Source organism: Gopherus evgoodei, unplaced genomic scaffold (assembly GCF_007399415.2).
Source record: "Gopherus evgoodei ecotype Sinaloan lineage unplaced genomic scaffold, rGopEvg1_v1.p scaffold_48_arrow_ctg1, whole genome shotgun sequence".
NCBI classification, from domain to species: Eukaryota; Metazoa; Chordata; order Testudines; family Testudinidae; genus Gopherus; species Gopherus evgoodei.
The window spans coordinates 1387810-1410777 of NW_022060069.1; the positions used below are offsets into that span (position 1 = coordinate 1387810).

Sequence of the window (22968 nt, forward strand, 5' to 3'; positions counted from 1 at the left end):
CTGGGTGTTTGCAGCGAAACCCAGGCACTTCCGCTGTGCTTTGTGGTGGAGGCGAGGAGGGGAGGCTGGAACTGTTTAAAATGTGGGGGCCTGGGGCTTCCTTCCTCCAGGGTTTCTGTGGTTGGCGGGGTGGCTTCTTTGCTCAGCTGCTCTGCAGATGATTCTGGGAGGTTGATAAAGCAAGAATTTCCTCTTGTAGTGTATCCTGTCTGCAGCCTCCAGCTCTCTTACAGTTGTGGGGCAGGGTTTGTAGGGGAAAGGGACAGGTGGGAGTGGTTTCTGAAACAGGGATTTCTGGTGCTCCTCCCCTCGGATTTATACACTACCCCTGCAGGTTTGGTTATGACCCCTGCCCTGCACAGCACCCGGATAATCGCTCAATGCCTCCTGGGAGGAGGCAGCGTTGCCTGCGGGTTAGGGTGCTGGGCTGCGAGTCAGGAGCTGTAGGTTGTGCTCCCAGCCCGGTGACTTGGCAAGTCATTCCCCCTCTGTACCGCTGTGTGTGTGTGTGTGTAGGGGGGGGAGTGTCTTGTCTGGGAGTTCTTCAGAGCAGGGACTGCCTCTCTCCGGGGCTGTCCAGCAGCTATCTCAGTGGGGCACCTGCTCTAGCACCGTGGGGTGTGTGCGCGACCATGGGACAGGTCAGAGATTCTCTGCCTCTGTGGGGCACCATAGGGCGCCCCGCTCCGGCACCGTGGGGCGTGTGCGCGACCATGGGACGGGTCAGAGATTCTCTGCCTCTGTGGGGCACCATGGGGCGCCCTGCTCCGGCAGTGTGGGGCGTGTGCGCGACTATGAGACAGGTCAGAGATTCTCTGCCTCTGTGGGGCACCATAGGGCGCCCTGCTCCGGCACCGTGGGGCGTGTGCGCGACCATGGGACGGGTCAGAGATTCTCTGCCTCTGTGGGGCACCATGGGGCGCCCTGCTCCGGCGGTGTGGGGCGTGTGCGCGACCATGGGACGGGTCAGAGATTCTCTGCCTCTGTGGGGCACCATAGGGCGCCCTGCTCCGGCACCGTGGGGCGTGTGCGCGACCATGGGACGGGTCAGAGATTCTCTGCCTCTGTGGGGCACCATAGGGCGCCCTGCTCCGGCACCGTGGGGCGTGTGCGCGACCATGGGAAGGATCAGAGATTCTCTGCAAATCACTTGGCTTTGCAGACAGGCCAGATGGGGAGGGTGCTGCGCCAAATTTTTGTTATACAGAAACATTTCCACTTTCAGTGGCCTTGCTCTGCAAACACTGACAGATCCGACTGGCTGAAATCCTCTGCTCTGCTTGAGTGCAGCCAGGGAGCTCAGGATGGCAGTGTCACGTGATCCCTGGAGCACCTCTTTGCCGGGTTTGGTTGGAGGTCTGCACGGTGCTAGGTAGCTGAAGGCTCCCCATGTTGTGGAAGGCACCAGCAATCCAACGGGCCGCACTCTGCAGCTGTAGACAGAAGATCCCATTGGTATTTCAGAAAACGTTCGAGGGGGGGCGGGGGAGGAGACAGGGCCACTGATAATTCACAGTCACAGTTCTCGGTTGTTCTCTAGCCAGTGAGATCCTTTGCCCACCTGCCACACACTTGGGAGCCGTGCCAGCTGCAGTATTAGATGCATTTATTATTCATCTTAAATGTTGTTGCCTTGTATAAATGGGTCAAGTGATTGATTTTACTGTACGGAGAAGAGCCTGGTCCCAACGAACAGAATTCTCAGCTACACGGACGACCCCGAGAGGTCAGGTTGGAGAAGAGTCAGCCTGGCTTTTGTCAAGGGAAATCCCGCCTCACCAATGCCTTCGAATTCCTTCAGGGAATCAGCCAGCATGTGGCCGAGGGGGGATCCAGTGCCTAGTGTACTTGGCCTTTCAGGAAGCCGGACAGGGTCCCTCACCAAAGGCTCTGAGGGATACTAAGCAGTCCTGGGAGAAGAGGGAAGGTCCCCTCATGTTCTGTCTGCTCTGCGGTCTCTTCGTTTGGCTCAGGTTGGCAGGGCCTGCAGCGGCCTCCTTTCCATTTTGGTGCCTGGGCAGATACAGTCTGAACTCGGGGCTTTCCTTGCTTTGGTGGCTTTAAGTCCGTTTTGTGCTCCAGCTGTCGCTCAGTTTCTTACGGCTTAGATGATGCTTGCTGCACCACCCACTCTATCTGTTCTAACCCTGGGGAAAGGACTGACCCGCTTTTACCTGAGGAGGGGTCTTTGGGTGGAGCTGGAGTGCGGGACTGAACTATCAGTCAGTCAAGTGGGCAAATCAACCTTCCTGGACCTCGAGGGGAATCTCCAGCTAGCTGTTATCAGTACAGAGCATGTGACACACACAGTTGTGCATTTCAGTGGCACTCCTTCTTTGCACCCTCAGTACAGTCAGCTTTAAATACACAAACTTCTGATCAGGACAAAACTAGGAACTGAACCTGCGAAGATTTTACGTGCAGCCTAGGGTACGTCCAGACTACCTGCCGGATCGGTGGGTAGCGATCGATTTATCGGGATCGATATATCGCGTCTCATCTAGATGCCATATGTTGATCCCCGAACACGCTCCCCGTCGGCTCCGGAACTCCACTGGAGCGAGCAGTGGTAGCGGAGTCCGCGGGGGAGCCGTGGACGTCGGTCCCACACGATAAGGACGGGAGGAAAGTCGGGATAAGATACTTTGACTTCAGCTACGGTATTCCTGTAGCTGACGTTGCATATCTTACATCGACCCCCCTCCCCGGTGTAGACCAGGCCCTAATCTAGCAGCCATCAGTCCTGTCCCAGCGTCGCTCCCTGTGTCAGTCACACTGAAGGGGGCCGGACTTGTGATTAACGCTTGAGCTGGTCAGAATGCAGGGCTCCCCTTTATGGGAAATGAGCAGGGGTGGGGGTTAATTGGGTTTTATTCCTAATCGAAAGATCTGGGTCTCAGGCTGCCGAGCAGCGTGCAAGGCAGGCTGCCCCAGAGCCTGGAAGAGCCAGCCTGCGTAAGACACTGGCTGTGGGTTCAATCCCCACTTCTGCTGCAGACTCCCAGGGTGACTGTGGGCAAGTTCGTGGCCTCACATCTCCCCTGTGAAATGGGAAGGAGCCAGCTGCTGTCTGTGGGGATGGGGCTCCAGATGAGAAGTGAGGCCGTTGGTAAAGCTGCAGGCCTGCTGCTGGGAGTAGCATTGCAAAGAACTTACAAGCTCAGTCTTTCTCCAGCGTCTTGCTAATGTTTCCCTTTATTCTCCCTGTTTTAGGAGGCCTGGGAAATGGTCGTGCACCCACCTGGCCTGCGGCTGGAACTGTCGTCCCTGGAGCAGCACCAGCTGGGAGCGAGGGCTGAGCAGTGAGTTCCCCTCAGACCACGTCCAATCTGTGGCCTCCTGGTAAAAGGCTGCAGGCTCCCGAGGGGCGAGGATGGCAGCATGGGACGAGCAGGCAGACAGTTGTAACGCTGGCTCTGGCAAGCCCGGGCCTTTCCACTCTGCCCCAGCTGCACCCAGCAATGGCTGAGGGGCCCACGGCTCACCAGAGATGAGTGGACCTTTCCCCCTAGAAGTAGGGTTTAGTGCTGACTTTGGACTATGACATCCTATCGACCTATTCCACATGCAAGCGTAGATGTTGGCGGACCGGCACTGAAGGGGGGCGACGGTCTGGCTGGCACGCGGGGTGATTACTTCTCGCCAGGGTTCTGGGCGCAGAATGGCAGCAGCTCGCAGCCAGCTGGGGACGGTCTGCCCGGGCCACGGCCCACCACCACCACGCCCGCCATGCCAAAGATGGGCGTGCGCGCCAGGATTGCCGACTGGCCCCCAAAGAGAGACGCACTGAAAGATCTGGCCACTCCAAGCCCCTCGAGGGACATGGAAGCATCGACAGGCAGCCACAGGACTTTTCTTTCACCCAAGGGCTTTCAGAATGGGCAGCAGCCACCTCCCACCAGCCTGGGCCCCTCGGGGCTCAGGGGCCTGCACCGGCTCTCCAGGAGGAGATCCAAGGACGTGGAGTTCCAGGAGGGTTGGCCTCGATCGCCTGGCAGGGCCTTCATCCCGCTGCGCAACAGGAGTAACAGCGAGATGACCCTCAGCGAGTGTGACTTGGAAGAGACCCTGGAGCCCCGTGGGGCCAAGCTGGGGAGCGGCCTGCCCCTCTTCCGCGAGTACGGCAGCACCTCCTCCATAGACGTGCAGGGCATATCGGAGCAGAGCTTGTTCGACTTGCTCCGTGAGCTGCGCGCCGAGAAGCCGTCCCAGCGCCGCCTGCCGGCCGAGAAGCTGAGCAACCTGTGGGCCGATGCCAGCACGGCCTCCAGCCTGCACGTGGCTGGCAGCGCCAAGGCGGACATGAGGAATGGCCTGGGGCTCCCCCCTGAGGGCTCCCCCACTCCCCCGAAGGAGAAGCCCCGCAAGAAGGGCCCCAAGGGGGAGGCAGGAGGCGACTCCATCTTCAGGAAGCTGCGGAGCAGCCGGAGCGATGGGGAGCCTGGGAGGGCCTTGCTGGAGCAGGAGGAGGGTGGCAAGGCCTGGGTCTGCCAGAAGACCTTTGCGCACTACGACGTGCAGAGCCTGCTCTTCGACCTCAACCAGGTGGTAGCCAACCGGGTGGTGGTGGCGCAGCGGAGAAACACCACGACGGGTGCCTCGGCCGCCTCTGCCGTCTCGGCTGCCCTCTCCCGGGCGTACGGGCTGGGCGGCCTGGACCTGGCCTTCGCCAGCACCGAAGACCTCAACTACAAGGAGAACCTGGAGCACGACCTCGGGGACAACAACAGCAATGACCTGCTGCTCAGCTGCCCCCACTTCCGCAACGAGGTGGGTGGCATGTGCGAGCACAACATCAGCTTCTCCAAGGCGTTGGCCGGCTACCCCAGTGGGGCCGCAGGCGAGGGAGGCTTCCTGGAGCCCTCCCTCAACACCTACTGCACCAACGCCAGCATCTCCGTGCTGGAGGTCCCCAGGGAGCTGCAGAGGAGCCCCAGCCGGCTAACGCGCTACAGCGTGGAGCACGTCGACCTGGGGGCCCGCTACTACCGGCTATATTTCCACGGCAAAGGTAATGTCCCAACAACACCTCGGGCAGTCACCTGCAGCCCTGCCCTGCTAAGCTGGGGTGTCCTGCCGCTCATCCTGTTCAGCTCCCCCAGGTCAGAATCCGAGACTATCAGGGTTGGAAGGGACCTCAGGAGGTATCTGGTCCAACCCCCTGCTCACAGCAGGACCAAGCCCCAGACAGATTTTTGCCCCAGAACCCTAAATGGCCCCCTCAAGGATTGAACTCTCAGCCCTGGGTTTAGCAGGCCACTGCTCAACCCCCTGAACTGTCCCTCCCCCAGGCCTGGGCTGCTAACGCCTGGCTCTGGGCATTCTTTGGAACTATGTAGCCCTGCTGCGTTTTTGGTGTCAGTGATACATGTGGCAGTGAGTTCCGCATGCTAATTGTGTGTCTGTATCAGCTGTCCATGTTCTGCCTTGTGTTGTCCCGCGCAAGGAGTGAACAGCTCTGTCTGATCACCTTGAGGCTGAAACGTTACCAGTTTGTTGTTGTGACTCTGTGCCCACAACCTGGCTTATTATTGTAGGGTTGTTCCCAAGGGGTCTGTTGGCGGGTCTAATGTGGGGCTGGGCTTACAGAATTTTAGTGGGGGGCTGGTGGTTTGGGGCTTTTATAACAGGAACCCTGCAGGGGCAGATGGGCTTCTGTATATCTCCCAGGGTAGCTCATGGGCAGGGCAGAGTTTACCAGTGCTGAGCATTGCACTAGAACTAGGATGTCCCTCGTGGCACGTACTAGGGTTTATATTCCTGAGTGAGTGCTCTAAAACTAGCTTCCATGTGCTATTGTGTAGTGTCAGGGCTCCGTAACAACGAGCTGCACTCTGACGGGCCCATTGCTCTCTGCTGATGGCACATCAGCTACTCATCTCCGGGATGCTGTTCGCTCAAACGGCCCCTCCGCCCGGTGTCCGGCTCGAGAGAGAGCAGTGCCCGCCCCTGTTCTCTGGCAAGGCATCTCCTTGCTTTTTCAGAGCATTCCAACTACTTTGGAGTGGATGAGAAGCTGGGACCAGTGGCTGTGAGCATCAGGAGAGAGAAGCTGGAGGATCATAAAGAGTACGGGCCCCAGTATCAGTACAGGATTATCTTCCGGACCAGTGAGGTAGGTCTGGGGCAGCCACGGCTGCGTTCTCCTCCCACGAGTGCATGCGTGTCTGTATTCCAGATCTAGGGGGACTTTTGAAACAGCCTCTTAAAACCACGTCTGTCGGTCCTGTGTCCGAGGGCCCCCCAGCCTCGTCCTGTGGGGCACAAGCCGGGTTCTGGTACGCTGTGGTGCTAACCTTCCCAGTGGAGTGTGGCTCCGGGTCCCTCCCTGCAGGTGTGGGGCAGGCAGCAGGGCGTGAACTGCTGGAGGACCAGGCCCGCACTCAACAGAGCACTACTAGAAGCTGCGTAAGTGCTTTGCTGCAGCTGCCTCTGGACACTGCGTGGGGCGGGCAGGGAGGTTTCCCCCCGAGCACTGCGGTCCTAGGGCTGGAGCGGGGGTGCCCGGACTGCTGCGTGCATGCCAGAGCCCTGGGTTCGAGCACTGGCTGGAAAACCCAGGGTTCAAATGTAGACGCAGAAGCCCGGGGTTCCCTAACACAGTCCAGGTGACTCGGGTTCTCTAACCCTGGGCGTACGTCCCCGTGCGTAGAGAGGCTTTCGAACAGCCCTTGGAATCTGACTGGCCCCCAGCAGAGGGCGCCGTGGCTCACGTTCTGGGAGTCGGGTGACCGTTTCTAGTGCTGCCGCTGGCGGCCGTGTGCAGCGCCCGGCGCAGCTGGGGGCTCCCGTTCCTGGTGCACTCCTGGTCTGGCCTCTGCAATAGCAGGTGCTGAGGACCCCGCAATGGGCAAAGGGGCTGGCCTGGCAACTTGTTCCCAGGCCAGGTGTGTGGCTCGAATGAAGAGCCAGGTACACCTGCAGTCTGTGCAAGAGGCAGGGAGGCTCCAGAGATTAGCCACCTTTCCGACAGGCAAGCAGAGAGCTGCAGGAGATCCCGAAGAGGGACTGCACTGTTTTATTTGTACACGTAAAAGAAGGGGGGCTCCATGGTGAAGGGGTTTGGCTGGAACCCAGGAGAGAGACACTGTCTGACCTTGGGCACAACTGCATCTCCGTGGGCCTGTTTCCCCCAGTCTGTGAGATGGGGATGAGGATCCTCCCTTTCTCCCAGTTTGTGCCTGTTTTGTCTACTCAGACTGGGAGCCTCCGAGTCAGGGACTGTCTCTGTCGGGGTCTGGGCGGGGCCCTGGCCGGGGTTGGGGCTCTAGGCGCTACCTATTTACAAATCGTAACTGTGCCGAATGCTGACACTTGGCTTTAGTTTTACATTGGCTTGTCTGTTTGGAGACCTTAACGTTGCAGTGGTTCCTGAGGCTGGAAAGCACAGTGTGTTTTCCTAAGAGGAGCTCATCCCCGCAGGTTCGCAGAGCCCTTCGCCGGCATGCCAGATCACAAGCACAGCACGCTCCAGGCCTCCCGACACAAAGCCATCTCATTCTTAGTTCCCTGAGCAGGATTTCTGTGGTGAGCTTATGGCTGAAGGTGGCCAGGAGGTCTGTGCACAGACATGCCGGTTCCCAGAGAACAAGATTCTAATGTATCTTCTCCTCTCCCGGCTTCATGTGTTTGGTGCAGCTCGTGACTCTGCGAGGCTCCATCCTGGAGGACGCGACTCCCACCACCACCAAGCACGGGACGGTGCGTGGCCTCCCCCTGAAGGACGTGCTGGAGTATGTGGTCCCCGAGCTGAACATCCACTGTCTGCGGCTTGCCATGAACACGCCGAAAATCACGGAGCAGCTCCTGAAACTTGACGAGCAAGGGGTGAGTCGCGTGTGGCAGACGGGCAGTGCTGAGCTGTGCTTCGTGCCCTCTGAGGGTCCTGCTGCCAGCTGGGGGAGACCCGCCCAAGGCTGGCTCAGGGATTGGCATTGAGCTCGGATTGAAGGGGGCACAGCATGCAGCCAGTCTGCTAAGGTAGAGAGCCGGTCTCGCAGCAGAGCTAGGCGGTGGGGCTCCGTCCCCTTTCTGATGGGACTCGTGCTCCTAAGTCACCTAGGCCCTCTTGAGCACTCCATCCCCTGGGCTGAGCTGGTGCCTGCTGGTGGGAGATGGGTGAATGAACAGGCTGTGTCTCACCCCCCTTCCCACCCCGCAGCTCTGCAGGAAGCACAAGGTGGGGATCCTGTACTGCAAAGCAGGCCAGAGCTCCGAGGAGGAGATGTACAATAACGAGGAGGCGGGGCCAGCCTTCGAAGAGTTCCTCTCCCTCATTGGGGAGAAGGTCTGTCTGAAAGCCTTCAGCAAGTACGCTGCCCAGCTGGACACGAAGAGTAAGTCCTGGTGCGTGTGGAGCTCGCTGGCACAGCATACGTCTGCACGTGGCTGGGTCAGCACGCAGAGCTCGTCGGCTGGCTCGCCTCTCACACAGTCTCTTCTCTTGCTCTGCTTCGCAGCTGACTCCACCGGCACCCACTCTCTGTACACCACCTATCAGGACTACGAGATCATGTTCCACGTCTCCACGATGCTCCCCTACACGCTCAACAACCGGCAGCAGGTAAACAGCCCTTCGGCTGGCAGAGCCTGCGGGTCTCCAGCATGCTGAGTCGAGTTCTGCTACGCACTGGCTGTTCTGAGAACCGGTGTCAGCATTCCCCTCACTTCCTGGCCAAATGTCTTTTCAAACTTCCTGGGCTCGGCTGTCAGGCAGCGTGGGCGGGGGAGGATGTTAAGGGTGGTCTGGGTCAGGATCCTGCAGATGTATAAGGAAGGAGAAGCATCCATGCTCTGTTACACACTCTTCAGTGGATTCATCCTCACGCCCCAGGAGGGGGGCAGTGCTGTCGTCCCTGCTGGATGCGCTGCTGGGAGCTGACGCACAGCCAGACTGAATGACTTGGCCAAGGTCACGTGGGCAGTCTGTGGCAGAGCTGGGAAGAGAACCTGGGTCTCCTGCCCACTGACCCATCCCTCCTGTGTGCTGGGCTGGGGCAAATAGCAGCTGGAATCCTGACAATCTGGGCTTGTAATCGGAGCTAGACACCTGACTGCCAGGAACTGACCTGAGTCTCGATACCTTCCCCGTCTGCAAGGGAGCCGTGCCGTAGGCACAGAGAGCTCGGCTTGAGAGCAATCTGCTGGGCTCCCCACAAAGCCAGCGGTGAGTGTGGCTCTGGCACGGCAGAGTCCTTCCACGTGCTCTGGCGGGGAGAACACAGCAGCGTGGTGCTCGCTTGTGTGGGAGGTGAAGGGTGATCCCGCTCTCCATGCAGCTGCCAGCGGCCCAGGTTCTCCAAGTGGGATTTGCTTTAACATTTCAAATCTTATGGCTACGTCTCTGTGCTGGGTCAGACCTGGTTCTCCTGCCTGCTTCCCCTCTCACCGTCTGACCAACTGGCGAGGTCCCCCGGAGCCTTTGTCCTCTGCCTCGCCCCTGTTTGCTTGTTAACCCTGTCTGTCCTCGGCACCCGGGGCACTAACACTTCTTTGTTCTTACCTCGGTAGCTACTAAGGAAGCGGCACATAGGAAACGACATAGTCACAATCATCTTCCAGGAGCCTGGAGCATTGCCTTTCACCCCCCAGAATATCCGCTCACACTTCCAGCATGTCTTTATTATTGTCAGAGTCCACAGCCCTTGCACTGATAACGTTTGCTATAGGTAAGCCTGGCCTGCTGCTAACCCCCCCACCGTTAGCTTTCAAACACCTGCCAGCCCCTTGGCTTTGTGCACCGGGATGGTGCTGTCAGCCCCGCTGCTCAGCCGGCCGCAGGTGCTGGGGTGGAAGGATGCCTGTTTGCGCTGGCGAGGCTCTGACCCGAGGTCTCAGGTTGGCTGTGGGAGCAAACTTGAGGGAATTCTACGGGCAGTCACTGGGTCGGGGAGATGTCAGTGGCTTGAGTTAATGCTTCTCTCGTTCTGCTCTGGGGAGAGTTGCAGCCGTGGAACCCCTAGCATCCAGAGAGCTGCTGCCAGGCGCCGGGAATCACTCCAGGTAGATTGGGGCCACGGGGCTTGGTGCCCTACTTGGAGGTGCGTTTCAGGGGTCCGTGTTTCAGCATGTGCCGAGCACCCGCCCCCCAAAAGGCATCTTCCTTTGGGCACACAGAAATCCCTAGCTGGTTTTCACACCCAGCCTGACCTGGGAAGACACAGGCTGTGTCCTGGAGCTGCTGCGCTAGCAGGAGACCTCTCTTCTAAACAGTTTTTCTCCTCCCCTTCGTTCCCTAAGCATGGCTGTGACCAGATCCAAAGATGCTCCACCCTTCGGCCCCGCCATCCCCAGCGGCGGCGTCACCTTCCGCAAGTCTGACATCTTTAGAGACTTCTTACTGGCCAAGGTGATCAATGCCGAGAACGCCGCGCACAAGTCTGACAAGTTCCACACCATGGCGACACGCACCAGGCAGGAGTACCTGAAGGACCTGGCGGAGAACTGCATCACTAACACGCCCATCGACTCCACGGGGAAATTCAACCTGATCTCCCTGACTTCCAAGAAGAAGGAGAAGATGAAGGCGCGGGTGGGGGCGGAGCAGCACAGCAGCGGGGCCATCGCCTGGCGCGTCTCAGCCCAGGACTTTGCCCAGGGGGTGGAGATTGAGTGCATCTTGGCCATCTCCAGCGAGTTCATCGTCCTGCTGGACCTCGGCACCAAGGAGGTGGTGTTCAACTGCTTCTGTGGGGATGTGATTGGCTGGACTCCCGACCCCAGCACCCTTCGGATCTTCTACGGCAGAGGGGACCACGTCTCCATCCAGGCCGCAGACAGCAGCCCCGAGGACATCAAGGAGATCGTGCAGCGACTCAAGGTAAGAGCTAAGCTGGCTGGTGTCTTAGTGTCACGCCCGGGGGCCCCGTTGTCCTGGGAGCTGCGCAGAGACCTTTACATCTAATAGATGAGATGGACGAAGGGGGTGAGAGGGGAGGTAGAGACTGTCCAAGGGGGGACACACCAGATCAGTGGCACAGCTGGGGATAGAACCCAGGAGTCCTGGTTCCCAGCCCCCCTGCTCTAACCACCAGGCCCCACTCCCCTCCTAGAGCTGGGAACAGAACCCAGGCGTCCTGGCTTCCAGCCCCCTGCTCTAACCACCAGACCCCACACCCTTCCCAGGGCACTCAATGCCGGCCACGAGTGCAGCAGGACACGGGTTTGCACACGCCTTGTTAGAGGGGCTGCCCACAACCAGCTGATCCCCACGGCGTGAGCAGCAGCAAAGTGGCTCCCCGGGGCGTTCGCTGTTAGCTCTCTGTCAAGCCTAGTGACTGCGAGGAAGGCACAGGGCAGCGCTGAGTGAAAAACACCAGTAAAATGCACCTGTATTATGGCAGAGGAGTGTGAGCAGGGTGCAGAGCCTGTCCGTGAAACCTGGACCTACACGCTGGGCACGAGGTCAGACCGCCCCACGGCGCTCAGCTGCCAGAGGGTGGCAGCATCCGAGCAGGCTCCCTGCTGCAGCCAGGCCAAGCAAACAGGCTCTGTCCCTACACGACAGGGGGTCTCAAACTGGAGGTCAGGACCCCTCAGGGGGTCGCAAGGTTATTATATGGGGGGTCGCAAGCTGTCAACCTCCACCCCAAACTCTGCTTTGCCTCCAGCAGTTAGAATGGTGTTAAATATCTAGAAAAGGTTTTTAATTTATAAGGGGTCGCCAGTAAAAAAGCTTGAGACCCACTGCTCTACGAGCTCCTGAGCCCTTGGCAGCAGTGTAGGGGCGTGGAGCAGGAGAAAGCCGGCACCAAATGAGATGCTGAGGCCGCAAGCTGGCTTCAGCCCAAGCTGCATCCAAACAGATGGGGCCGGGGGAGTCAGGTCTCTGCATTGCCAGGTGTGGTGACAGCTGCCTCACCAAACCGCAGGTCGTGACCTCAGGCTGTGAGACAGTCGACATGACCCTGCGGAGAAACGGGCTGGGCCAGCTCGGTTTCCACGTGAAGTATGATGGGACTGTGGCCGAGGTGGAGGACTACGGCTTTGCGTGGCAGGCGGGGCTCCGGCAGGGCAGCCGGCTGGTGGAGATCTGTAAAGTCGCCGTGGTGACGCTGTCCCATGACCAGATGATCGACCTGTTGCGGACCTCGGTCACGGTGAAAGTGGTCATCATCCCGCCCCATGAGGACGGTGTCCCTCGCAGGTACTGCCCCCCGCGTGCCGGCGCCCGCGCTCTGCCCCAAGGGGCTGATAGAAGTGTTTGAAACGCCTTTCCCGGCCGGCCTGGTGCAGTGCCGGGGGCCTCGCTTAGCAAGGCGCGGTGATGCCAGGGCTCCACCGCGGCTTGGGGGAGCCGACCTGCTGTTAAGCTTTCATTAAAAGGGAGCGTATATTGACGGGAGCACAGACGGGGGGGGGGGGGCACTGCGATCTGGCTATGCCCCCTGGGGCAGTGGCTGGCAGAGGGCTGGGCCGGGCCATGAGCCTGGCTAACCCCTGAGGCTGAGAGCTGACTGGGGAGGGAGTGTTGCTCAGAGTTTGTCTGGCTTTGATAGGGTTAAGTTGGGCCCATTTATGAACCGATTTGCATGTGGCCCCTGCAGCTTTCTCTGTGCTTTGACTTCTAAGCCGTGCCTGCTCTGCGGCTGTGCAGGGCAAGTTCAGACAGTGATAAACTTGTCGCCAGCTTCTCCTCCCAAATCAAAGCCCAGCCCGGCCGTGGACCGAGCTCTGCACACGAACGGTGGCTCCTGGAGTGGTAGCGTGTTGCAGGGATGGTTTCTGCTCGGAAGCCAGACGGCTGATGTCTTAGAGCAGGGTGCAGGTACCGTAATGGCCACAGCTAAAGGGGAGTTGTGCAAAGTTGGTTCCTGCACTAGGAGTGGGGAGCGAGGGGCTGGCTCAAGCGCTGACTCGCCAGCCCAGGGCTGTGCAATGACCTTGCTGTGCCACAGGCCTCAGTGTGGAGCGTCGGGGCTTGTTTCTCAGCCGGGCGCTGGATTGCAGCCAAAGGGCCGCCTTCAGCAAGCTGCCCGGGGCGATGTACAGCGTGGAGCGTGCGCCTGGGCTGGGGGAAGTCACTGGGATTTGAACCCCGAGTCTCTCAGGGCCCGTGTACACTGGGGAGGCAGACGCGTTAAGGACGGGCTCTCAAGGCCATCCGAGCCCCCGGCTCCACACGGCCGCACTGCTGTTAGCGCCTCCCAGGAGAGAGCTCAGCGTAGCGTGCGTGGAGAGTGGGCGATGCCCTGCCGTGCTCCCAGGAGAGAGCTCAGCGTAGCGTGCGTGGAGAGTGGGCGATGCCCTGCCATGCTCCCGTTTCCCTTAGGCCCGACCTTCCCACGGCGGGTGGGAAACCTGTCAGTGGCCGGGTTCAGTGGGAAGGGCTGTTACCGCTCACCGCTGTGGGTGGGAGGGGTGCAGCGCACGCCCCTCCAAGGGCCACGAGGGAGCCTGGCCGGAGACGCGCCCCGGCAGGCAGGGTTTTGTCCTTCCGTTTTAGGCTCCTACATCCTGGTTTTTCCCATGTGTGGCTAAGTAGGTCACCTCCTCCGTTCCAGCTGCCTGTGCGTCGTCCTAGCAAGTAGCAGGGAGATGCTGCCACTGACACAATGGTGTGCGATTAAACGGGCTGAGCCAGTGTGGGGAACGCAGCACAACCTCCAAGGAGCAGCGCCTCTGCCCCCCACTGCTGCACGGGCTGGGGGGCACGCAGTGTCCTTCGCCCCTTGGCCGGGGAAGAGGCGGCGTTAGCTGCCCGTCCCATCGCTCATGCAGAGAATCTCGCATGCCAGCAGCGAGTTTTGTTTGCTTTTCAGGGGATGGGCCGAGTCCTTCGAAATGAGCAGCGTGGAGCACAAGGCAGAGCTGGAGAGAGTTCCCACGGGGCACCGCCCGCCGTACCGCAGCAACTCGGCATGGCAGTGGAGTGGGCCTGCCTCCCACAACTCCTCGCAGGCAGCCAGGTGCACAGAGCCCCCAGCCCTCAGCCAGGCCCAGTCTCTCACGAGGCCCCACAAACAGACCTCCGTCGTCCCGTACCGCGAGCCGCAGCCTCTGCACAGCAAGAGGTAAGGTGGGGCATGGGGCTGAGCTGCAGGGGGCGGAGGCCGAGGGGCAGTCTGTGGGGTGTGGAGGCCAGGGGGACCTGTGGGTGGGGACTGAAGGGTGTGGAGCCCGAGCAAGTGAGAGCCGTGGCGCACAAGGCTGACACTGGTCAGTACGTGAGGCTTTCAGAAATGGCTCGTGTGTACATCTGAGCCCTGCGGTGCCCCCCAGCTGTGTGGCTGTGACTGTCCCTCACCAGATTCACCCTCCTGCCTGAGCCGGGGTCCTGCGGTGGGTGGAGCAGGCTGTGAAAAGAGGGCCTAGCAGACCACACTTGCAAGAGGTGGTAGAAATCTGCCTCTTCCAAGGTGGTTACCGCAGAGTGTGGCGGGCTCCTCTTGGACTGTCTTGAACGTTGGGATTCCAGCGGTTGGGGGCAGATTGAACCAGCAGCCTTTGATCTTGCTCCCGAGGGACACCTGCGGTGCGAGCCTGGTGCGCAGTCCCCAGCCTGAGTTAGCCACGCCCTGAGCCGAGCCAGCGGGGTTACAGGCTGCTCATGGCGATCAGCCATTTGCCTTTTGCATCCCAGCTCCCTTCCGGTGTGGGGGTCTGTTCAGTACGGACTCCTGAGAACTGAAGTAGGCCAGCAGCTCCCAAGCGGCATTGCCCGTCGGGTCCTCTGGGGACCCCTTTTGAATTACTGTCTCGTTCTCTCCAGCTGAGAACAGGAAGCAAGAACCAGGAATGTGGTTAGCCGGGGTGGCTAGCAGCGCGGGGGGTGGGGGGGTTGAGCCGGGACAGCCCCAGCGGTAGCATCTAGTGGTGCTCCATGTCACTCGCCAGGTCTCCTGCATGCAGGGATGTGTTAGGGTTGGGAGGAAGTGTCACCTGTCATTCACCAAAGGATGAACGTGCATGTACGCGTACACATACGCACCCCAGGGACCGCCCTCTGAACTGTCCATGTTCTCCAGCTGTCGCACTGGTCAGCATTTGCCTTGCCCAAGGCTCCGCACTTTCTGGGCTGATTGTTCTGCTCTCTCGGCTTGCTGCGGGAGGAAGTGCACAGCGCTGAGCTGGGTTTCTGGGAGATGTTGGGATCTTTAGGACAGACCAAGCACTGAAAGCCTCTTTCTCTGCATGCGTCTCTTTGACCCAGGCCGGTTAGCTTCCCTGAGACGCCGCACACCGCCGCCTCCTCTCCAGCGGGGACAGAGAGGGGCCAGCCGTATCGGCAGCCGTCGGGCAGCTTCTCGACTCCAGGTTCTGGAGGAATGGCTTACACCCGCTATAAGCCATCCCCAGAAAGGTAGGCTAAGGAATGAGACGGTGCTAACCTCTCCACCCTGCTGCACGAGTCTGATAGCCCGTCCAACTGCCGGCAAGCCTGGAGCGATGTCGGGGGGCGTCTCTTGTCACTATGTCCCGTATTGCACAGAGGGGATCTCCCATTGCCAGTAATGAACCTCCCTGCTCCCCTCTGAGCCCTGGCCAGGACAGAGCACTTGGGCCAAGCAAGCCGGGAAGTGGCAACGCTGTTTCAGCAGGAGGGGAGGCATGAGAGAGCTGGCGGCGCGTCATTCTCATGGCCAGTTACTGCAGCTCTTGCTCTGCTCTGGCTCAGCAAAACTCATCCCCACCGAAAGTCCAGAGAGTGCTGTCCGGTGCTGGGTGAGGGCGCGCTGGAGTCCAGCGGCCGGGTGCCGCCCCCCTTGCTGTAGAATGTCAAGTGTTCAGGATGATGGGAGCAGCTGCCCCAGAGCTGGGTGCCGTGCAGTGGCCTGTTACAGGAGTTACCCTTCCTTTCTGCGCTGTCCCAGTCCCTCTGCCCGCCTGGTGAGCCCCGGCAGCCTTTACCCGAGCTCCGAAGCCAGAGCTACCTGCCTCTTGGTCTGGCTAAGAGCAGGGTGTGTTTTTATAATGGGGTCCACAGAGCACGGGTGCAGGACATGCAGGGATCCACTCACCAGCCACCTCATGGTAGCATTCGCTTGGGGTAGCTGTGCTCAGTAGCCTCGAGCCAGCCGGGGAAACACCCTGGGGTGGATTATTGGGGGTTCTGGGTACCCCTCGAGCCAGCCAGGGAAACGCTGTAGCTGATGGTCCTTAATGGGCCATCAAGCAGGCTAGGCAGAGCTGACACCAACTTGTCTGCAGTGTGTCATGGAGTCCCCGGGCGATGCTCTGGAACTGCTCCCCACCAAGCCAGGCAGGACTTTGAGGAGCCTCCTCTCCCTTGGAGCAGACTTGTTCAGGGCAAGAAGCTCCCACAGCTTCACCTCCTGGGTCTCTCCTTGGAGCATTCAGCATCCTCTGCCCCTCCGTGCGCTTCCCACAGCGAGTCGCCCTAGTGGGGTCCTGGGGAAGCCACAGGGTCCTGCCCCCCCACTTTGCAGTCAGATGTAACTCTCAGCCAGCCGGTAACACAGAGGTTTATTCGATGACAGGAACAGGGTCTAAAACAGAGCTTGTAGGTACAGTAAATGGGACCCCTCGGCCGGGTCCATTCGGGGGGGGGGGGGGGGGCAGTGAGCCAGACCCCCACGTCTGCACTTCACTCCTCGTCCCCAGCCAGCTCCAGACTAACAACCCCCTTCCAGCCCCTCCTCTCTGCTCAGCTCCTTTCCCAGGCCAGGAGGTCACCTGATCTCTTTGTCTCCAACACCTTCAGTTGGCACCTTTGCAGGGGAGCGGCCCAGGCCATCAGTTGCTAGGAGACAGAGTGTCAGGCATTTAGGGGCACTGGCCCTTTGCTCTGCAGCAATCATACATCCTTAGCCCCCCTCCTGGATACTTAAGAACTGCACAGGGGACACTAAGGCACCAACACAGTATTCAGAGCAAACATTAAAAACATTCCCAGTTTGTCACATCTCTCCCCACTTCGAGACCGAACTGAGCGAGGTCACTCCAGCCAGTGACCTGGGGAAGTTCGAACCCATCAATGTTCCCATGGATGCCCCAGCATCTCTCCCATCCCTTGGTGTGAGTTACACCAGGACAGTCCAGTCTCACGCTCTCCCTTGGGTCGGGTGTGCTTGATGGCACTCGCAGGCCGCATGTGGGAAGGTTTATGCAGCCCAAACCCTTTGCCACCCCAGTACCCCTGGGGTTCAAACTGGGACGGGGTCTTTTCCCAGTGCTCTGGGCTGCGATTTGGGCCCTCTTGGTTAAGAGCCCCCATCTTGGGCCTTTGCCAGCTCTGGGCTTGGGCAGCCGCTCCCCACCTTGTGGCCCAGATAAAACACCTCTGCCGTCCCCACCTTACACTTTCCAGCTTTTACCATCAGTCCCACCTCCTTGAGGCAGCCCAGCCCCCTCTTCACCTGGGACACCTGTTCCTCCCAGGTCTGGCTAAAGATGCACATGTTATCAGTGTCTGCCAGGGCCAAGGTCTCCATCGCCCTCTGCTTGTCCAAAATCTCCCCAGGCCTAGGCATGGGGTCGGCATCGGACACTGTGATGGTTTTAAGCTTCTGATGGTCCCCACAAAACCAGATCATCCTGTCTCCCTTGGGGATCAGCCCCACGGGTGAGGCCCATGGCCTGTAAGACGGCTGGATCCCATCTAAAGCCAGCAGGTCCTTGACCTCTCTCTCCAGGTTCTGGGCTGCTTTCCCAGTGACTCTGAATGGGGAACACCTGACGGGGAGATTGGCTCCCACCTCAGGGAAGAGATCCCCCAGAGGGTCTTCCCCCTTCTCCTCCCAATCCTCCCCTTCCGGGTCCAGGGGTCCCCTCACTCTCCTCCCATCCAGCAGTTCGAACGGGAAGAACCCTGTGGATTCCTGGGGCACCACCAGCTGCCTTCCGATTCCCCCAGTTCTACTTCCCCTTGGGGAGCCCATTCCCAGGACAGGGATCCCTTCTCCCGCAGGACTCTGTCCCTGCAGCCTTCCACAAGGGGGTTTGCAGCGCTGTGGCCAGCAAGTTCCCTCAGCTTCTCCAAGGAGGGATCCCTCTGCAGCTCGGTCTGGGATTCAGCGGCTGGGGCAGGGAGTGGGACCTGCTCCCTCTCGCTGGCTGTGCCTGGGGTCACAGCCCCCCTGAGCCCTGTCCCTGGTAGCTCCCTCCCTGCTGTGTAATCACTTCCCAGCAGCACGTCTGGACCAGGCAAACCTGGTTGGCAGCTGACCTGCCCTGCCTGGGTGTCCCCCCACTCAGCTGGGGTCTCAGCTCCCCCCGTGCTCAGCGCTGCCCTTGCTGTCCCAGTGGGGACAGGCAGCGAGCTCTCTGCTCTGGTCACAGCATCAGAGCCAGCGTGAGCCCCCTCTCTGGTGTGCAGGGGGGCGGGGAGCATCTCTCCCTCCCACTCAGCCCCAGGGGGCTGGTTACAGGTAGGCAGGTATCCTGAGCCCAGCAGCCCCTGCCAGCCAGGTTATTTGCATTTTCACTGACCATTTCCATCCTAGCCAGTTGGTTCCCTGGATTTGAATTCAAACCCTCGGCCGTTACAGGAGCGGGGCCTGGATCCTGTCCCATGGGGAGACAGTCACCCCCCAACAGGGCCTCCCAGCCGATATCCTGGAGAACCCCAACTACCAGCCAGCCCGACCCCTCCTGGGTCTGCACAGGGATCTGGGCCATAGGCAGGGCGAGGGGCTTCACCCCAGGGACCTTCACCTAGGTCCCACAGCCCCTCAGCACCTGCGGCTGCACCACCACAGTTCTTGCTGTTCCCGGGTCTCGCCGCTCCAGGTGTGTTTCCCCACTGACCCCTGGGCAGCCCCCTATGTCTCTCTGCTCCACCATCACCAGTCCATGCTGCTGCTGCTTCTCCTGCAGCTTTTCCTCGGGCTCTTGCTTTCTCTCACGGTCCTCTCGCTCTCTCGGGCTCTGCTCCCATCCCATCCGTCTCCAATCTCCTGATGGGGAACCCGATCGTGAAGACCCTCGTCTGGTTGGGGACCAGACTCCCGGGGATGCCTGGCTGATGCTCCAGCTGCTCTCAGATCCTCTTGTAGCCCCATCTGGGCCAGGAATCTGCTCCTCAGAGCGGTGCTTCTCCTCCAACTGCACGATTAACTGTGCCTTGGTGAACTTCCCCATGCGTGACCCTCTCTTTGTGCACAGGATCACAATGTCCTTCTCAAGGAGATGGTGATAGGCCATCACTTCACCGTTCTCAAGTGGCTCTAGACTCACAGGCCTGCGTGCTCTTGGCTCCCCCATGGTTTCCAGGAAGAACCCCTGGTGTGCCAGCCTCCACAGACACCCCCTGACCGAGAGCAGGGGGGGCGGGTCAGGCCGGGCGCTGCACAGACACCCCCTGAGGGAGAGCGGGGGGGGGGACCCCGTCAGGCCGGGCGCTGCACAGATACTCCCTGACTGAGAGCGGGGGGGGACGGGGCCACATCAGGCCAGGCGCTGCACAGACACCCCCTGACTGAGAATGGGGGGGGTGGGATCAGGCCAGGCGCTGCACAGATACCCCCTGACTGAGAACGGGGGTGGGGTCATACCGGGCGCTGCACAGATACCCCCTGACCAAGAACGATGGGGTGGGGTCAGGCCGGGCGTTGCAGACACACCCCCTGAGGGAGAGTGGGGACCCTGCTGGGCTGGGTGCTGCACAGCCACACAGTGAGACCCAGACCCTGCCCCAGAGGGCTCCCCGTGGAACCGCCACGTTCTAGCGCCGCTGAGGGAAATGTAACCTTCTAGCCCCGACCGAGCGGACTGCTAATGAACCGGCTCCAGTGCGGAAGCCGCCGCGGCACGTGACTCCAGGGCGTGGGCATGTGGTGAGGAAAGGCCCAGCTGCACCCTGCTCCTCAGAGAGTGCTGGGAGGGGTCTCCTGTCCAATTGCTCTCCGCAAATCCCCAGCAACGAGCCATTCTCTGTCTCCTGCCTAAGACGGGCGGGCTGTGGTCTTTGGCCATCCGTTGCCTGCACGCTGCCCCCAGGCAATGGCTGGTGTACCCTGGTGAGTTCGGCTCCCCTAGCCTGCAGCTCCAGGCTCCGCGCTGTGTCCTTCTGGGCTGTCTGCCTGGTGCCTGCATTCAGCAGCAGGACTTCCAAGGGTTTGCATTGCACGTGCTGCCTCTTCCTCATCTGCCTCCGCCCAGCCTGAATCCTGGCTCTGAAAAAACCTGCTAATGAGAACACAGGATTCTTTTCACAGCCTGCGTTTGCCTCACCTCCCGTTCCCTTCGCAGATACGCAACCTCTCAGCGGCCCGTGCTGCCATTCGAACAGCATTACAGCCCCGAAGTGACCTCGAGCGGCGATTCCTCGTCCGGGGGGCTCCCCAGTCAGGAGAGCACCATGGAGAGACACAAGCCGGGTAAGGCTCCCTCACACCAGCGCGGGGGACCCGGGCACTCCCCTTCGGGTTTGAAGCATTGGAACACAGCAGAATGACTTGGGCACGTAGGGTCCGTAACGATTCCCTCAGAGGTTTTCCTGCTTTCAAGCCTCTGCGAGCTGGAATGGAGCCTGAGGCATGATGCAGGCTCTGGAGCAGCTGCGTCTTCTCTTGATTTGGGAGCTAAACTCCCCAGCCTCCTCTGTGCTCTGTGTATCCCAGACTGACGCATTGAGCCCTGCCCAGCTGCTGCGTGGTGCAGGGCCGGGGAAGTGGCTCTGCCTCCTGTGCCACTGGCTGGCCTCTCACCATTTCCTCAGCCTGGTGGAGGGAGGGGTCGTTAGGGTTGGGGCAGATGATGGGAGGGGAAACTGAGGCACATAATTGCCCACAGTCACGTGGCAAGTGAGTGGCAGAACTAGGAATAGAACCCAGGTTTCCGGACCCTCAGGCCAGTGCTGTGTCCACTCTGCCATTCTGACAACTCTTTACTGAGCTCCTGGCCTTGGTGATAGCCTGCAGCAGTGACCCCACAGATCAGGTCTGCCATCAGCTCTCTAGAGAGGTTCCATGCCTTTCTCCTCTCCACACTCAGTTGGCTGTTTTCGAGAGGCGGGGAATCAGATGCTGGATTTCTCCTGGCTTTTCTCTGTGCTGATCTGGCCCCAGCCCCCCAATGCCTTGGTGATTGCTAGTTCACTTTTGTTTCGCCAGCCAAGTGGGAGACTATTTATTTATAGATCCTGTTTCCAGAGGGCGCTGACGGGGCTGCTCTGAGGTGGGGCATTGATCCAACAGCCGTCAGAAGCTAAACAGGCTGATCCTGATCCCTGGCACCTGTTCCTGGAGCTGTCATTAACACGAGTGGGAGCGGCTGCCTCACCATGGCAGAAACTCAAAGCTGTTAGAGAAGGGATGTTAAAATTCCCAGCCTGTGTGCTTTGGGGGCTGGCTTTGTCCAGCTCCATCTTCCCTAGGGGAGCCTCAGTGTGCTGTCTCTCGCTCTGCTGGGGTGCTTGGCCAGCCAGGTTACCGAAGCTGGGCTAGTGGCCTCAAGGGTCAGAGGAGATACAGGTGTGATAAACTCCCTCGCTGTCCGATGTTAGAACAGTGCTGAAAAGGTTCAGGAGGAGGGTTCCTCGGATGTCCGGCATTCGTTCTAAAGCTGAAAGTTTAGTGCTCAAACACAAAGATCCCAAGAAATTAAAATGAGCATTTATAGTAAAGCTGAACTCGAGTTATTATACCAGACAAACCTCATTAAAACCTATTTAAGTCTCTCTCCTTTTGGAGGCAGAATATCAGAGTCTCTTCTTTTCACTACCAACCATGCATTGGTGCAGAAGAGAGGGGTGATTTTACTCCATGCTGCTGGTGTGTGAAGAGTATTCGCTGCTCCTGTTTGTAGCAGACAGACCCGAGGTGGAGGAGGGGCCGGGTAGCAAAGGGGGGAAAGGCAGCTTTGGGTCAGGTCTTCAAACCACAGTTCGAGGACTTCAGTAACTCAGACATAGGTTAGGGGTTTGTTACAGGAGTGGGTGGGCGAGATTCTGTGGCCTGCATTGTGCCGGAGGTCAGACTAGATGATCATAATGGTCCCTTCTGACCTTAAGTCTGAGTCTCTGGGACAGTGGACGACTGGTCAGTTACAAATGGATGCTTTGACTGGTAGGTCATCTGGGGTAGCTGGTGCCTGGACACTGGTTCACATTCCACTCAGGGATGTCGTCCTCGGGCAGGGCAGTGGCCATCTCATCTGGCTGTGCTGAGGCCGTCCAGGTGGTTTCCGGCTTTGATTAGAAGCTGAGAGAGTGAGAGACAGGACAGGAGGAAAGAAATGATGGGCAGGAGCGTAACACAACAGGGACGGGAACAGAACAGGCTCTGCTCCGTCACAGTTAGCTGTCCCCACCATAGGCTGTGCTGAAACACCAAGCTCCTTAAACAGGAGCGAGGCCTCCTGGCCGCCCTCTCATGACGGAAATCTGCTCCCTCGGCCTCGGGGGGTGAGATTCTGGGTCACTTTTTAAGAATCCTCAAAAGGGGAGAATCCGGGGGCATAGTTCATCCCTCGTTATTCCGGCCGACAATTAGCCGTAATATCCCACGCACCAATTTTGGGGCAGTAGTTTCCAGCTCCACGTGGTCTGTTTTTAGAAGATGATGTTAACTCGGTCCATGAGGCACTTGTGTGGTGGCGGTTTGCACTGGCTCAGTCTCTGTCTGGTTTTCTTGCCCTTGTTCATAACGTTTGTTACTGAAACCAGCTTGACCTATCTTCCGTTGTTCATTCCCCAGCGGCCAGAAGGTCTAGGTATTGGGACCTCTTGTGAACTTTCCTAGGCTTCTTACAGTTGAGCTCCCAATGAATGTGTAGGCCCAGTTATTAGCAGAGGTCAGGGCCTCCCTTGTGCCGATGCTGCTGAGCCTGCGTGTCACAAAGTCCCCAGGCGATGCTCTGGAGCTGCTCCCCACCAAGCCAGGCAGGACTTTGGGGAGCCTCCTCTCCCTTGGAGCAGACTTGTTCAGGGCAAGAAGCTCCCACGGCTTCACCTCCTGGGTCTCTCCTTGGAGCATTCAGCATCCTCTGCCCCTCCGTGCGCTTCCCCCAGCGAGTCCACCCAGGCGGGGTCCTGGGGGGGCCACAGGGTCCTGCCCCCCCACTTTG

General features: G+C 59.6%; 1 protein-coding gene across 9 annotated transcripts in view; it reads left to right on the forward strand.

Moving 5' to 3' along the window:
• Positions 1-22968, forward strand: part of SIPA1L3 (signal induced proliferation associated 1 like 3) — a 124753-nt gene that overhangs the window by 84945 nt on the left and 16840 nt on the right. For 8 of the 9 annotated variants that reach the window (XR_003998265.1, XM_030546669.1, XM_030546668.1 and 5 more), the window contains 11 exons: positions 3214-5011; positions 5985-6115; positions 7639-7827; positions 8162-8336; positions 8460-8563; positions 9511-9668; positions 10240-10819; positions 11871-12145; positions 13761-14012; positions 15152-15301; positions 20152-20279. Coding sequence is in view for 8 of the 9 variants with exons in the window: in XM_030546669.1 (XP_030402529.1) it covers positions 3541-5011; positions 5985-6115; positions 7639-7827; positions 8162-8336; positions 8460-8563; positions 9511-9668; positions 10240-10819; positions 11871-12145; positions 13761-14012; positions 15152-15301; positions 20152-20279 (3613 nt within the window). In the remaining variant the exon portion in view is untranslated. The remainder of the gene's footprint in view (positions 1-3213; positions 5012-5984; positions 6116-7638; positions 7828-8161; positions 8337-8459; positions 8564-9510; positions 9669-10239; positions 10820-11870; positions 12146-13760; positions 14013-15151; positions 15302-20151; positions 20280-22968) is intronic. The other variant, XM_030546674.1, reaches the window with a different exon arrangement.